General features: G+C 46.6%; 1 protein-coding gene across 1 annotated transcript in view; it reads left to right on the top strand.

The window, feature by feature from the left end:
- The window catches only part of col27a1a (collagen, type XXVII, alpha 1a), a 365,335-nt gene that overhangs the window by 159,787 nt on the left and 190,717 nt on the right, over positions 1-14,831 (top strand). Inside the window, exons 15-18 of the mRNA XM_045688056.2 lie at positions 1,611-1,664; positions 2,013-2,057; positions 5,055-5,108; positions 5,342-5,395. Of these exons, the coding sequence (XP_045544012.1) occupies positions 1,611-1,664; positions 2,013-2,057; positions 5,055-5,108; positions 5,342-5,395 (207 nt within the window). The remainder of the gene's footprint in view (positions 1-1,610; positions 1,665-2,012; positions 2,058-5,054; positions 5,109-5,341; positions 5,396-14,831) is intronic.

The following is a 14,831-nucleotide window of genomic DNA, read 5'->3' as shown; positions in this document are numbered from 1 at the left end:
TTATAATGTTTCCCTTGTTTTCTCCCGCCCGCTTTGTTCCTCGCAGCTCCCCCTACTCTATCCTCACCCACCACCAGGCCTATAATTGGAAATGCTGAGGGCCTCTAATTACAGCTGTGCCCTTAGTCTCAGTCTGACCAGGCATCCACCTGATCCTGGTGGTAAACACAGCAGCCCTTTCCTCTGCCACCAAGCCACATTTCTGTTTGCTTGTAAATATACAACTGCCATTTTCGAGCCGACACCCCACCCCACCATTGCACCATTTGGGATCCAGCCTGTGACAGTTGCTGTGGCCCATTTGCTCCTGTTTGAATGCTCATAGGTCAACATTATCTGCAGGCCTTCAATCTAGCACAGGATTCTTTCTAATAAGACTCCTTTGTTTCCTTTATAATGACCATCAAAGACTTGGATCATGTCTCAAATTTGAGCACACACTGGAGAGAAGGAAAGTAATACTCTCTTTTGGGACACCCAGTTCTGAATCCTAGAACTTAGAGGGACCTCCAAACTGAATGAAACTCAAAAAGCATGCATTCACACGCAGCCAAACACACACACACACACACACACACACACACACACACACACACACACACACACACACACACACAGATCCAGCTAACGTCATGCTCTCAAAGGCATGAAAATGTCATTAAATTAATCTTCAACCCCATACACCCAATCTATGTCTTTGGTGCTTATACCTAGGAAAGGAGGAACTAGCTGGAAGATATTCAATCTCATAAAAGTAAAACTTTACAGTGTTTTGAATTGTGAAACACTTCCTGATTTCCTTCCTCAAGGGGTACGTTCCAGGTCACCTACATTGTACATTTTTGGGGGGGTGATTCAACGTACAATTGTAAGGCAACCAGCTGCGATAGGATTGTGAGTTTTATAGCATGTAGCTGAACTAACATACATTCTGAAGTTGAGTTGTATGTTCACTCAACTTTTGAATTTTAGGTCGAGTGAACATTCAATTAATCTTGAGAATTTATTCAACATTATTTGCATATTTCCCAGTGTAAAATTAAAATATTTATGACAGTATATATCATAAGGCCTTTGAGGGCCTAGTTACTGTACACCCTAAAGCAGTGGTCTAATAGTCACATTATGCTGGCTTGCAAAGTAATGTGTAATTCCTATTGGAATCCAGTCAGAGTGAGGATATCCAACAATTATTTTTATTATCTCAAACATACATTGAGAATAACTGACAGGGTAATGTACATTTGTAATTTTACTCAACAAGCTTGTTGAAATTCAGCTCAATTCTAGTAGTTTGTTGATTAAATGAACAATTGTAAGGCAACCAGCTGCAATGGGATTTTGACTTTTCTCAACATTTGGACAGTGTTGCCTTCCAAAGGCAAACATGAATTTGTAATTTTACTCAACAAGCTTTTTCAAATTCAGCTCACTTCAAGCAGAGTTTGTTGAGTCAACACACTTTAACACATTAGCTCAAAGTCTTGTCCTTCTGAAGTCCCCTTAACTCGCATAATAACACTGATTAAGCAATTAGTTAAATTGGCTTTTTACAGACCAGATTATCAGGACATTAATATGGCTTTGTGTCTCTCGCCTTCTGGCCTCAGGGTGACATGGGACCTAATGGGAAGATGGGCCTTCCAGGACCCAATGGACTGAAGGTGATCACACACACACAGAGAGAGAGGACCTTTGCACCTACCTAACTCCTTTATAACCCCACTAGTGTAGTAGTATACTGTACATCTGGGAAAATGAGTTTTCGCTCATGTTAACGTAGTGAGTTACTGTTGTCCTATCTATACTATATGGAATAATACTGACAATTAATTAGATGTCTCCGTGGAACTTGAACAGTTTATAGCTGTCAGTGCAGTTGTTGACCAGTGCAGCTCCACAATAATATAGTGAATAATACTAAGTTACTGATTCATTGGGGTGGGACAGGCCAGACAGGAAAGGGGACAGTTTGATTGGTCCTAATCTCTATATGTGTGTGTTTCTTGCAGGGGGTGCCCGGCAACCCAGGAGAACCAGGACTGAAAGGTGATAAGGTGATCTGAATATTCCCGTTATTGGCCTGTGATTGAGCAGCATGTGATGGATAATGTACTCCCCCCTCCACATTGTAGAATAATAGTGAAGACATCACAACTATGAAATAAAACTATGAAATCACACAACATTCTGAAGCAATACGCCATCTCATCTGGTTTGCGCTTAGTGGGACTATCATTTGTTGACCCAACACACCTCCAGGCTGTGTAAGGGCTATTTGACCAAGAAGCAGAGTGATGGAGTGCTGGATCAGATGACCTTGCCTCCGCAATCACCCGACCACAACCCAATTGAGATGGTTTGGAATGAGTTGGAATGCAGAGTGAAGAAAAAGCAGCCAACAAGTGCATATATGGATACTCCTTCAAGACTGTTGGAAAAGCATTCCAGGTGAAGCTGGTTGAGAGAATGCCAAGTGTGTGCAAAGCTGTCATCAAGGCAAAGGGTAGCTACTTTGAAGAATCTCAAATATAAAATATATTTTGATTTGTTTAACCTCTCTGGGACAGGTGGGAAGCTAGCGTCCCACCTGCGGGACGCACTATTCAACAGCCAGTGAAATAGCAGGGTGGCAAATTCAAAACAACAAACATCTCATAATTCAAATTTCTCAAACATACAACTATTATATCCCATTTTAAAGATACACTTCTCGTTAATCAAACCAGATTGTCTGATTTCAAAAAGGCTTTACGGCGAAAGCATAACATTAGATTATGTTAGGACAGCACCTAAACAAGAAAAACCACACAGCCATTTTCCAAGCAAGGAGAGGCGTCACAAAAACCAGAAATACAGCTAAAATGAATCACTAACCTTTGATGATCTTCATCAGATGGCACTCATAGGACTTCATGTTACACAATACATGTATGTTTTGCTCGATAAAGTTCATATTTATATCCAAAACCCCCATTTTACATTGGCGTGAAATGTTTTGCCTCCCAAAACTTCCGGTGAATGAGCACATCAATTTACAGAAATACTCATCATAAACGTTGATAAAATATTCAACAGTTATTTAAAGAATTATAGATACACTTCTCCTTAATGCAATCGCTGTGTCAGATTTCAAAAAAGCTTTACGGCGAAAGCAAATTTTGCAATAATCTGAGTACAGCGTTCAGACACGAAACCAAACCCGCCATTTTGTGGAGTCAACAAAACTCAGAAATAAAATTATAAATATTCACTTACCTTTGATGATCTTCATCGGAATGCACTCCCAGGAATCCCAGGTCCACAATAAATGTTTGTTTTGTTCGATAAAGTCCATAATTTATGTCCAAATACCTCCTTTTGTTTGCGCGTTCAGTCCACTACTCCAAATGCAGGAAGCGCGTGCAAATATCACGACGAAAAGTAAAAAAAAGTTATATTTACGTTCGTAGAAATGTCAAACGATGTATAGCATCAATCTTTAGGACGTTTTTAACATAAATCTTCAGTAATATTCCAACCGGACAATTCCAATGTCTTCAGAAAAGAAAAGGAACACAGCTAACTCTCACGTGAGCACGCGCCTCTAAGCTTATGTCATTTTCTCACTCATCAACTTCCAAGCCCTCTTGTTCGCTCCATATTCACAGTAGAAGCATGAAACAACGTTCTAAAGACTGTTGACATCTAATGGAAGCCTTAGGAAGTGCAAAATGAACCCTAAGTCACTCTATACTGGATAGGGAATCACTTGAAAAACTACAACCTCAGATTTCCACACTTCCTGGTTGGATTTTTCTCAGGTTTTTGCCTGCCATATGAGTTCTGTTATACTTACAGACATCATTCAAACAGTTTTAGAAACGTCAGTGTTTTCTATCAAAATCTACTAATAATATGCATATCCTACCTTCTGAGCCTGAGTAGCAGGCAGTTTAATTTGGGCACGCCTTTCATCCGGACGTCAAAATACTGCCCCCTACCCTAGAGAAGTTAACACGTTTTTGGTTACTACATGATTCCATATGTGTGGTTTCATAGTTTTGATGTCTTCGCCATTATTCTACAATGTAGAAAATTGTAAAAATAAAGAAAAATCTTTGAGTAGGTGTGTCCAAACTTTTGACTGGTACTGTATATCCATTGACTCTTTAAGAAAATAACTTATAAATGCCTCATGAGCTAAATTTAACTGTCACACTCCATGAGAACCCAAAATATAAGCTTGTTTTTCTCCAATGTTTGTAAACATTGTATATGTAAATAAACACTGTATTGCCTCATAACATCGTTAAAACAAGTCCTATTCTTGAAGATGCATTTGTTTACCTTTATTTAAGTAGGCAAGTCAGTTAATAGCAAATTCTTATTTACAATGATGGCCTATCCCCCCGGCCAAATCCTCCCCTAACCCGGACAACGCTGGGCCAATTGTGCGCCGCCCTATGGGACTCCCAATCACAGCCGGTTGTGACAAAGTCTGGGAACAAACCAGGGTCTGTAGCGACGCCTCTAGCACTGCAATGCAGTGCCTTAGACCGCTGGGGGGGGGGCATAACATTTATTGAAATGACTGGAATTCTGATAGACTTTGGTTTTTAATGTAAAGATATAATCATTTTATTATATGTAGTAGAAAGCGATGTGTTAGAAGAAGCTTACCTAACTAACCCATAAAGTAAAATGTAACATCCATATATGGCCAGCTATGTAAACTTGAACATTTATTTATCCTGCAATAGGTGTTGTTCAATTGGTAACATACATTCTTGTCTTCTTCTAATGCGTCTTAAGGGGAAAAGTAACTGAATGTAATCAAAATTTGTTACTGAGTGTAGTTTATCCAAAAGTTACATTACTGATTACAATTTTGGACAGGTAACTACTAACTGTAACAGATTACATTTAGAAAGTAACCTACCCAACCCTAGTGATCGGGTATAGTGAATGAATTGCAAAGTTGGAATGAGTATTGTCTTGTGGTCAAATTTCACCTTTGCTAATGGTGTTCTCTCTTTCCCCCTCCATTCTTTCACTTCCTCCAACCACATTAGGGTGAAATTGGGCTTCATGGAGAGCAGGGAAAGATCGGGTTCCAAGGAGACAAGGTAGAACCCAACCCCCCAGGTTAACCCTTTAATTTCCTCTCTGCTGACCTCCAACTGCCCAAGCAAATGTACACACACACTCACACAGAGCCTTGGCCTTGGAGATGTTAACCAAAATCATGCATGTCTAAATGCTGGTGAAGTTCCCATCAATCTCATTGGATATAATGCTTTCAGAGTTGTTCTGTTGCTGCTGAGTTTATTAAGATCATTGGGGTCTGTGTATCTAACAGGGTGTTCAGGGTACTCCAGGGTTGCCAGGTACCAGAGGAAAACCAGGTCTTCAGGTGAGTTCTCCCGCTATGAATTGCATTGGGATAAGGATTTTAGTTTGGCCATGCAAAATACATCATCATCACCGTTTTTGCTCTGTACTGAAAGTGCTCGAGCTTGAAAACTTGACTGGTGATATGCACAATTCTTTGAAGATGTTATTAACGGTGGACTAATGAACAAAATATAGATGCCATATCTTAATTTAAGCCAGTTTCACATTACATTTTAGTAGACACACTTATCCAGATCGACTTACATTTTCATGCTTTCTTGTACTGGTCCCCCGTGGGAGTCCAACCCACAACCATGCTCTACCAACTGAGCAACATGGGACCACATGTGACAGGAAAATAATCATGCAGCAACAGTAAATGTGAATTATGTGGCTTTTAGTTATTGGTCCAAAATTCCTCTAAGGCATATTGTATGATCTGTTTGATGTTGCGTTCATATATTTGGCAAGCGTGGTAAGGAGTACAGAAGCAGCTCATCCTAGAGTGACGTGTTCAATTTGTCCTGATGGTGGCGCTATGGGGCCACTGTGTGTGTGTGTGTGTGTGTGTTTATGAGTAGTCTAGAGGGAAAAAGAAACGCACACCTATTTAGGTGAGGTGTTGGCTAGCGGAGTGGAAAACTTGAAAATAAAGGAGAGTCGCACACTCTAAGAGCTCAGACACAAAAATGTAATGTCCAACGTTTCGACAGGCAAGCTGTCTTCATCAGGGTAATGAGTAGTGTTTATGAGTAGTACCTGAAGATGTGCATCAGGGGTATTGATAGTGTTTCACGATTAAACATTTCACATACATAAATATGTATGTACAGTGCATTCGGAAAGTATTCAGACCCCTTCACTTTTTCCACATTTTGTTACGTTACAGCCTTATTCTAAAATGGATTAAAAAATAATAATCCTCATCAATCTACACACAATACTCCATAATGACAAAGCAAAAGCCATTTTTTTTTTGTTTTAAATGTATTGAAAATAAAAAACAGATACCTTATTTACATGAGTATTCAGACCCATTGCTATGAGACTCGAAATTCAGCTCAGGTGCATCCTGTTTCCATTGATCATCCTTGAGCTGTTTCTACAACTTGATTGGAGTCCACTTGTGGTAAATTCAATTTATTGGACATGATTTGTAAAGGCACACACTTGTCTATATAAGGTCCCACAGTTGACAGTGCATGTCAGAGCAAAGAAAAAGCCATGAGGTCGAAGGAATTGTCCGCAGAGGGGTTGGGTTAAATGCGGAAGACACATTTCAGTTAAAGGTATTCAGTTGTACAACTGACTAGGTATCCCCCTTTCCCTTTAGCGCTCTGAGACAGGATTGTATCGAGGCACAGATCTGGGGAAGGGTACCAAAAACTTTCTGCCGCATTGAAGGTCCTCAAGAACGCAGTGGCCTCCATCATTCTTAAATGGAAGAAGTTTGGAACCACCAAGACTCTGACTAGAGCTGGCCGCCCGGCTAAACTGAGAAATCGGGGGAGAAGGGCCTTTGTCAGGGAGGTGACCAAGAACCCAATGGTCACTCTGACAAAGCTTCAGAGTTCCTCTGTGGAGATGGGTTAACCTTGTAGAAGGACAACCATCTCTGCAGCACTCCACCAATCAGGCATTTTTGGTAGAGTGGCCAGACTGAAGCCACTCCTTAGTAAAAGGCGCATGTGTCACGGACTGGCTCGAGGAACAACAGGAGAGGTAGTCAGGCGCAGGAGACAGAGAGAGTTCGTGACCACACTTCTTTATTTGAAGCACTGTACGTGGTCGACAAGGTATAGGGGCGCAGCCCTGAACGATTCTGCGGTGGTGTACACAAATAAAAGAAACCACTGGCAGAAGGAAAAAACTCAATACACGTTCTTTACGAACACACAAAACCCGGACAAGCAACACAATCACGTACAACCACATACATCCTACGCTAACCTAAATAACCCCCCCTTTCTAATGACTAACCCAAAACAGGTGCGTGCCTACCTAGACTTAACCAAACGAAAGTGAAACAAAAAGGGATCGATGGTAGCTAGTAGGCCGGCGACGACGACCGCCGAGCTCCGCCCGGCCGAGGAGGGGCGCCACCATCCGTCACTGTCGTGACAGTACTCCCCCCCTGACGCGCGGCGACGCCGGCCTCGAGGACGCCCCGGAGGGCGAGGCGCAGGGCGATCCGGATGGAGGCTGTGGAACTCCCGGAACTCCCGGATATGTCCTCCACCGGTACCCAGCACCTCTCCTCCGGGCCGTACCCCTCCCAGTCCACGAGGTACTGCAGGCCCCTCGCCCGGCGTCTGGAGTCCAAGATGGACCGGACTGTGTACGCCGGGGGCCCCCCGATGTCCAGGGGGGGGTGGAGGGACCTCCCGTACCTCATTTTCCTGCAGCGGACCAGCTACCACCGGCCTGAGGAGAGACACATGAAACGAGGGGTTAATGCGATAATAAGAAGGAAGTTGTAATCTGTAACACACCTCGTTTATTCTCCTCAGGACTTTAAATGGCCCCACAAACCGCGGACCCAGCTTCCGGCAGGGCAGGCGGAGGGGCAGGTTCCGGGTCGAGAGCCAGACTCTCTCCCCTGGGGTGAACACCGGGGCCTCGCTGCGGTGCCGGTCAGCACTCGCTTTTTGTCGTACCCTGGTTCGTTCCAGGGATTCCTGCACAGTGTTCCAGGTCTCCCTTGAGCGCAGAACCCATTCCTCCACCTCAGGGGCCTCCGTCTGGCTCTGATGCCATGGCTCCAGGACCGGCTGATAACCCAACACACATTGGAATGGTGATATGTTGGTGGAGGAGTGGCGCAAAGAGTTCTGAGCCATTTCGGCCCATGGCACGAACCTTGCCCACTCCCCTGGCCGGTCCTGGCAGTAGGACCGCAGGAACCTGCCCACCTCCTGGTTTACCCTTTCCACCTGCCCATTACTTTCGGGGTGAAACCCCGAGGTCAGACTGACCGAAACCCCCAGTCGCTCCATAAACGCCCGCCACACTCTGGACGTGAACTGGGGGCCTCGATCTGAGACGATATCCTCGGGCACCCCGTAGTGCCGGAAGACGTGGGTGAATAAGGCTTCCGCGGTCTGCAGGGCCGTAGGAAGACCGGGTAACGGAAGCAGACGGCAGGACTTAGAAAACCGGTCCACAACGACCAGGATCGTAGTGTTGCCCTGAGACGGCGGGAGATCGGTCAAGAAATCCACCGCCAGGTGGGACCATGGTCGTTGTGGAACCGGGAGGGGTTGTAATTTCCCTCTAGGCAGGTGCCTGGGAGCCTTACTCTGAGCGCACACCGAACAGGAGGAGACATAGTGCCTCACGTCCCTCACCAAGGTGGGCCACCAGTATCTCCCACTAAGACCACGCACTGTCCGCTCAACCCCTGGGTGACCCGAGGAGGGAAGCGTGTGAGCCCACCGAATCAGCCGATCGCGAACATCGAGCGGAACGTACTTACGACCCACTGGCCACTGCGGAGGAGTAGGCTCCGTCCGTAACGCCCGCTCGATGTCCGCGTCCACCTCCCAGACCACCGGTGCCACCAGGCAGGAGGCTGGAAGTATGGGCGTGGGATCGGTGGACCGTTCCTCGGCGTCATGGAGACGAGACAGTGCGTCGGCCTTAGTGTTCCGGGAACCTGGGATATACGAGATGTTAAACCGAAATCTCGTAAAGAACATCGCCCACCTGGCTTGACGCGGGTTCAGTCTCCTCGCCGCCCGGATGTACTCCAGATTGCGGTGGTCAGTCCAGATGAGAAAAGGGTGACGTGCCCCCTCAAGCCAATGTCTCCACACCTTCAGGGCTCTGACCACAGCCAACAGCTCCCTGTCCCCCACATCATAGTTACGCTCCGCCGGACTCAACTTCCTAGAGAAGAAGGCGCAGGGGCGGAGCTTTGGGGGGGCGCCCGAGCGCTGGGACAGCACGGCTCCTACCCCAGCCTCGGACGCGTCCACCTCCACTATGAAGGGCAAAGAGGGGTCCGGGTGCGCCAGCACCGGAGCGTCGGTGAACAAAACCTTCAGACGACTAAAGGCCCTGTCCGCCTCCGCGGACCACTGCAACCGCACCGGGCCCCCCTTCAACAGTGAGGTAATGGGAGCCGCCACCTGACCAAAGCCCCGGATAAACCTCCGGTAGTAATTGGCAAATCCCAAAAACCGCTGCACCTCCTTCACCGTGGTGGGAGTCGGCCAATTACGCACGGCTGAAACGCGGTCACATTCCATCACTACCCCTGATGATGAAATGCGATACCCCAAGAAAGAGACGGCTGGTTTGGAAAACTCACATTTCTCAGCCTTGACGTATAGGTCATGCTCCACCAGTCGCCCAAGCACTTTACGCACCAGAGACACATGCTCGGCGCGTGTAGTGGAGTAGACCAGAATGTCATCGATGTACACCACTACACCCTGACCGAGCAGGTCCCGGAGAATCTCGTCCACAAAGGATTGAAAGACTGCGGGAGCATTCTTTAACCCATATGGCATGACGAGGTACTCATAATGGCCAGATGTGGTACTAAATGCCGTTTTCCACTCGTCCCCTCCTCGGATACGCACCAGATTATATGCGCTCCTGAGATCCAATTTCGTGAAGAAGCGCGCCCCGTGAAATGACTCCATCGCCGAGGCGATGAGAGGTAGTGGGTAACTGAAACCCACTGTGATGGCATTTAGACCTCTATAGTCAATGCACGGGCGCAGACCTCCCTCCTTCTTCTTCACGAAAAAGAAGCTTGAGGAGACGGGTGAGTGAGATGGCCGAATGTATCCCTGCCTCAAAGACTCAGTGACGTATGTCTCCATAGCCGCTGTTTCCTCCTGAGACAGGGGATAAACGTGACTACGAGGAAGGGCAGCGCCCACCTGGAGGTTTATCGCACAGTCTCCTCGTCGATGAGGTGGTAATTGGGTCGCCTTCGTTTTACTGAAGGCGATAGCCAAATCGGCATACTCTGAGGGAATGTGCACGGTGGATACTTGGTCTGGACTCTCCACCGTAGTCGCACCGATGGAAACTCCTATGCACCTGCCCGAGCACTCATTTGACCACCCCTTAACCTTTTGGGTCTAGGGGGCAGCATTTGCACGTCTGGATAAAAAAAATGTACCCGATTTAATCTGGTTACTAATCCTACCCAGTAACTAGAATATGCATATACTTATTATATATGGATAGAAAACACTCTAAAGTTTCCAAAACTGTTTGAATGGTGTCTGTGAGTATAACAGAACTCATTTGGCAGGCAAAACCCTGAGACATTTTCTGACAGGAAGTGGATACCTGATGTGTTGTATTGACTTTAAACCTATCCCATTGAAAAACACAGGGGTTTAGGAATATTTTGGCACTTCCTATTGCTTCCACTAGATGTCACCAGCCTTTACAAAGTGTTTTGAGTCTTCTGGAGGGAGATCTGACCGAACAAGAGCCATGGAACGGTGATGTCCCATTAGACACCTGGCGCGCTACTTCATGTTGGGTACCCTCGTTCCAATACGTTATAAAAGACTATGCATTCGTCCACCTTGAATATTATTCATGTTCTGGTTAAAAAAGGCCCTAATGATTTATGCTATACAACGTTTGACATGTTTGAACGAACGGAAATATATTTTTTCCCCTCGTTCATGACGAGAAGTCCGGCTGGCTTACATCATGTGCTAACGAGACGGAGATTTTTGGACATAAATGATGAGCTTTTTTGAACAAAACTACATTCGTTATGGACCTGTGATACCTGGAAGTGACATCTGATGAAGAGAATCAAAGGTAATGGATTATTTACATAGTATTTTCGATTTTAGATCTCCCCAACATGACGTCTAGTCTGTATCGCAACGCGTATTTTTCTGGGCACAGTGCTCAGATTATTGCAAAGTGTGATTTCCCAGTAAGGTTATTTTTAAATCTGGCAAGTTGATTGCGTTCAAAAGATGTAAATCTATAATTCTTTAAATGACAATATAATATTTTACCAATGTTTTCTAATTTTAATTATTTAATTTGTGACGCTGACTTGACTGCCGGTTATTGGAGGGAAACGATTTCCTCAACATCAATGCCATAGTAAAACGCTGTTTTTGGATATAAATATCAACTTGATAGAACTAAAAATGCATGCATTGTCTAACATAATGTCCTAGGAGTGTCATCTGATGGAGATTGTAAAAGGTTAGTGTATCATTTTAGCTGGTTTTATGGTTTTGGTGACCCTGTCTTTGACTTGACAAAACATTACACACAACTCTTGTAAATGTACTGTCCTAACATACTCTAAATTTATGCTTTCGCCGTAAAACCTTTTTGAAATCGTATAATGTGGTTAGATTAAGGAGATGTTTATCTTTCAAATGGTGTAACATAGTTGTATTTTTGAAAAATTTGAATTTTGACATTTATTTGGATTCAAATTTGCCGCTCTTGAAATGCACCTGCTGTTGATGGAGTGCACCACGGGTGGCACGCTAGCGTCCCACCTAGCCCCAAGAGGTTAAGAGCCCTCTGTCCCCACGAAATCTTAGGGTTGTGAGTGGCTAGCCAGGGAATCCCTAGAACCACTGGAAATGCTGGTGAATCGATGAGGAAAAGACTAATCCATTCCTCATGACCCCCCCACATTACCATGACCAGAGGCACAGTGACCTCCCTGACCAGCCCTGACCCTAGTGGTCGACTGTCTAGGGCGTGCACGGGGAAGGGTTGGTCCAACTGGACCAGGGGAATCCCTAACTTAGCCGCGACCCCACGGTCCATAAAACTCCCTGCTGCGCCTGAATCGACTAGCGCCTTAAACCGGGAGTGAGGGGAGAAACAAGGAAAGGACACTGACACATACATGTGACGGACAGGGGGCTCTGGGTGAGGCTGGTGCTGACTCACCTGAGGTGTCAAAGGAGCGCTCTGCCTGCCCTCTGGACTCCTAGGGGAGTCTCCCCAGCACCGGTCCACAGTGTGCCCTCTGCGACCACATGAGGTGCAGGAGCGACCTCCCCCTCCAGTCTTCCTGGCTGCTGCCCCCCCCTATCTCCATAGGCGTGGGAGCAGGAGGGCTGGAGGGTGGAATGAGCAGGGCCCGGGTCGGACGTCCGCGGGCGGCCAGCAGATTGTCCAGTCGGATGGACAGATCCACCAGTTGGTCCAGTGTGTGGGTCGTGTCCCGACAGGCTAATTCCCGGCGGACGTCCTCCCTCAAACTACAACGGTAGTGATCTATAAGGGCCCTCTCATTCCACCCTGCTCCCGCGGCCAGGGTCCGGAACTCGAGAGCGAAGTCCTGCGCGCTCCTCGTCTCCTGCCTCAGGTGAAACAGCCGCTCACCCGCCGCTCTCCCCTCCGGGGGATGATCGAATACTGCCCGAAAGCGGCGGGTGAACTCTGGGTAGTTGTCCCTGGCTGAGTCCGGACTGTCCCACACGGCGTTTGCCCATTCCAGGGCCTTACCCGTGAGGCAGGAGACGAGGACGCTGACGCTCTCCTTCCCCGAGGGAGAGGGACGAACGGTCGCCAGGTATAACTCCAACTGGAGCAAGAAGCCCTTACACCCAGCGGCCGTTCCATCGTACTCCCTGGGGGGAGCGAGTTTCACCCCACTGGTACTGGGTGCTGTGGGTGCTGGTGGGGGCGCAGGCTGTTGGCCTGCCGCGTTCAGGGGGCCGAGAGCGCGTCGGTCCCAGCTCTCCAGGCGCGCCAACACCTGATCCATGGCGTTCCCCAGCCGGTGGAGCAGGGTGGAGTGTTGGTCGAAGGTTTCCTCCATGGACATGGCTGGCACTGAAGCTCCTGCTGACTCCATTTAGTTTGGGTACGTGATTTCTGTCACGGGCTGGCTCGAGGAACAACAGGAGAGGTAGAGTCAGGCGCAGGAGACAGAGAGAGTTCGTGACCACACTTCTTTATTTGAAGCACTGTACGTGGTCGACAAGGTATAGGGGCGCAGCCCTGAACGATTCTGCGGTGGTGTAGACAAATAAAATAAACCACTGGCAGAAGGAAAAAACTCAATACACGTTCTTTACGAACACACAAAACCCGGACAAGCAACACAATCACGTACAACCACATACATCCTACGCTAACTTAAATAACCCCCCCTTTCTAATGACTAACCCAAAACAGGTGCGTGCCTACCTAGACCTAACCAAACGAAAGTGAAACAAAAAGGGATCGATGGTAGCTAGTAGGCCGGCGACGACGACCGCCGAGCTCCGCCCGGCCGAGGAGGGGCGCCACCATCCGTCACTGTCATGACAGCATGACAGCCTGCTTGGAGTTTGTCAAAAGCCACATAAAGGACCCTCAGACCATGAGAACAAGATTCTATGATCTGATGAAACCAAGATTGAACTCTTTGGCCTGAATGCCAAGCGTCACATCTGGAGCAAACCAGGCACCGCTCATCACCTGGACAATAACATCCCTACGGTGAAGCATGGTGGTCGCAGCATCATGTTGTGGGGGTGTTTTTCAGCGACAGGGAGTGGGAGACCAGTCAGGATCAAGGGAAAGGTGAACGGAGCAAAGTATAGAGATCCTTGATGAAAACCTGCTCCAGAGCGCTCAGGATCTCAGACTGGGGTCCTGGGCGAAGGTTCACCTTCTTACAGGACAATGACCCTAATCACACAGCCAAGACAACACATGCTTGCCTTAGGGACAAGTTACTGAATGTCATTGAGTGGCCCAGCCAGAGCCCGGACTTGAACCCTTTCAAACATCTCTGAGAGACCTGGAAATAACTGTGCAGCGATGCTCCCCATCCAACCTGACAGAACTTGAGAGGATCTGCAGAGAAGAATGGTTGAAACTCCCCAAATACAGGTGTGCCAAGTTTGTAGCATCATACCATGAAGGCTCGAGGCTGTAATTGCTGTCAAAGGTGCTTCAACAAAGTACTGAGTAAAGGGTTCTGAATGCTCATGTAAATGTGATATTTCCGTTTTTTATTTGTAATGAATTTGCAAAAAATTCTAGAAACCTGTTGTCATTCTGGGGTATTGTGTGTAGATTGAGATTTTTTTTTCATCCATTTTGAAATAAGGCTGTAATGTGGGAAAAAGTTAAGGGGTCTGAATACTTTCTGAGTGTGAAACATTTCATTGTCAAACACTACCAATATGCCTGATGCACCTCTTCAGGTACTCCTAACACTTTTGCCATCTTATAACAACTACTCAAATCATTTCAACATTTACCAACAATGAATAACAGTACCTAGCTTGAACCCTGGCAACACTGCTTGCAGGTTTAATTATTATAATTATTCATTTTCTTCCATAAGGCAACATTAAAAGGCAAATTCCTATGAGATTGTGAGGCCTAGGAGGGTGGAACCTTGTATGATGGTAAAAGGCAATTGGCCACACCCTCTCACGTAATGCCATGCAAATTGGCCACATGGTGGTGCTATAACAAGCACATGTTGATAT

Source organism: Salmo salar, chromosome 01 (genome assembly GCF_965601325.2).
Source record: "Salmo salar chromosome 01, fSalSal1, whole genome shotgun sequence".
NCBI classification, from domain to species: Eukaryota; Metazoa; Chordata; class Actinopteri; order Salmoniformes; family Salmonidae; genus Salmo; species Salmo salar.
The sequence above is the reverse complement of the archived record's forward strand: the minus strand, read 5'-3'. Positions and strand labels throughout refer to the sequence as shown.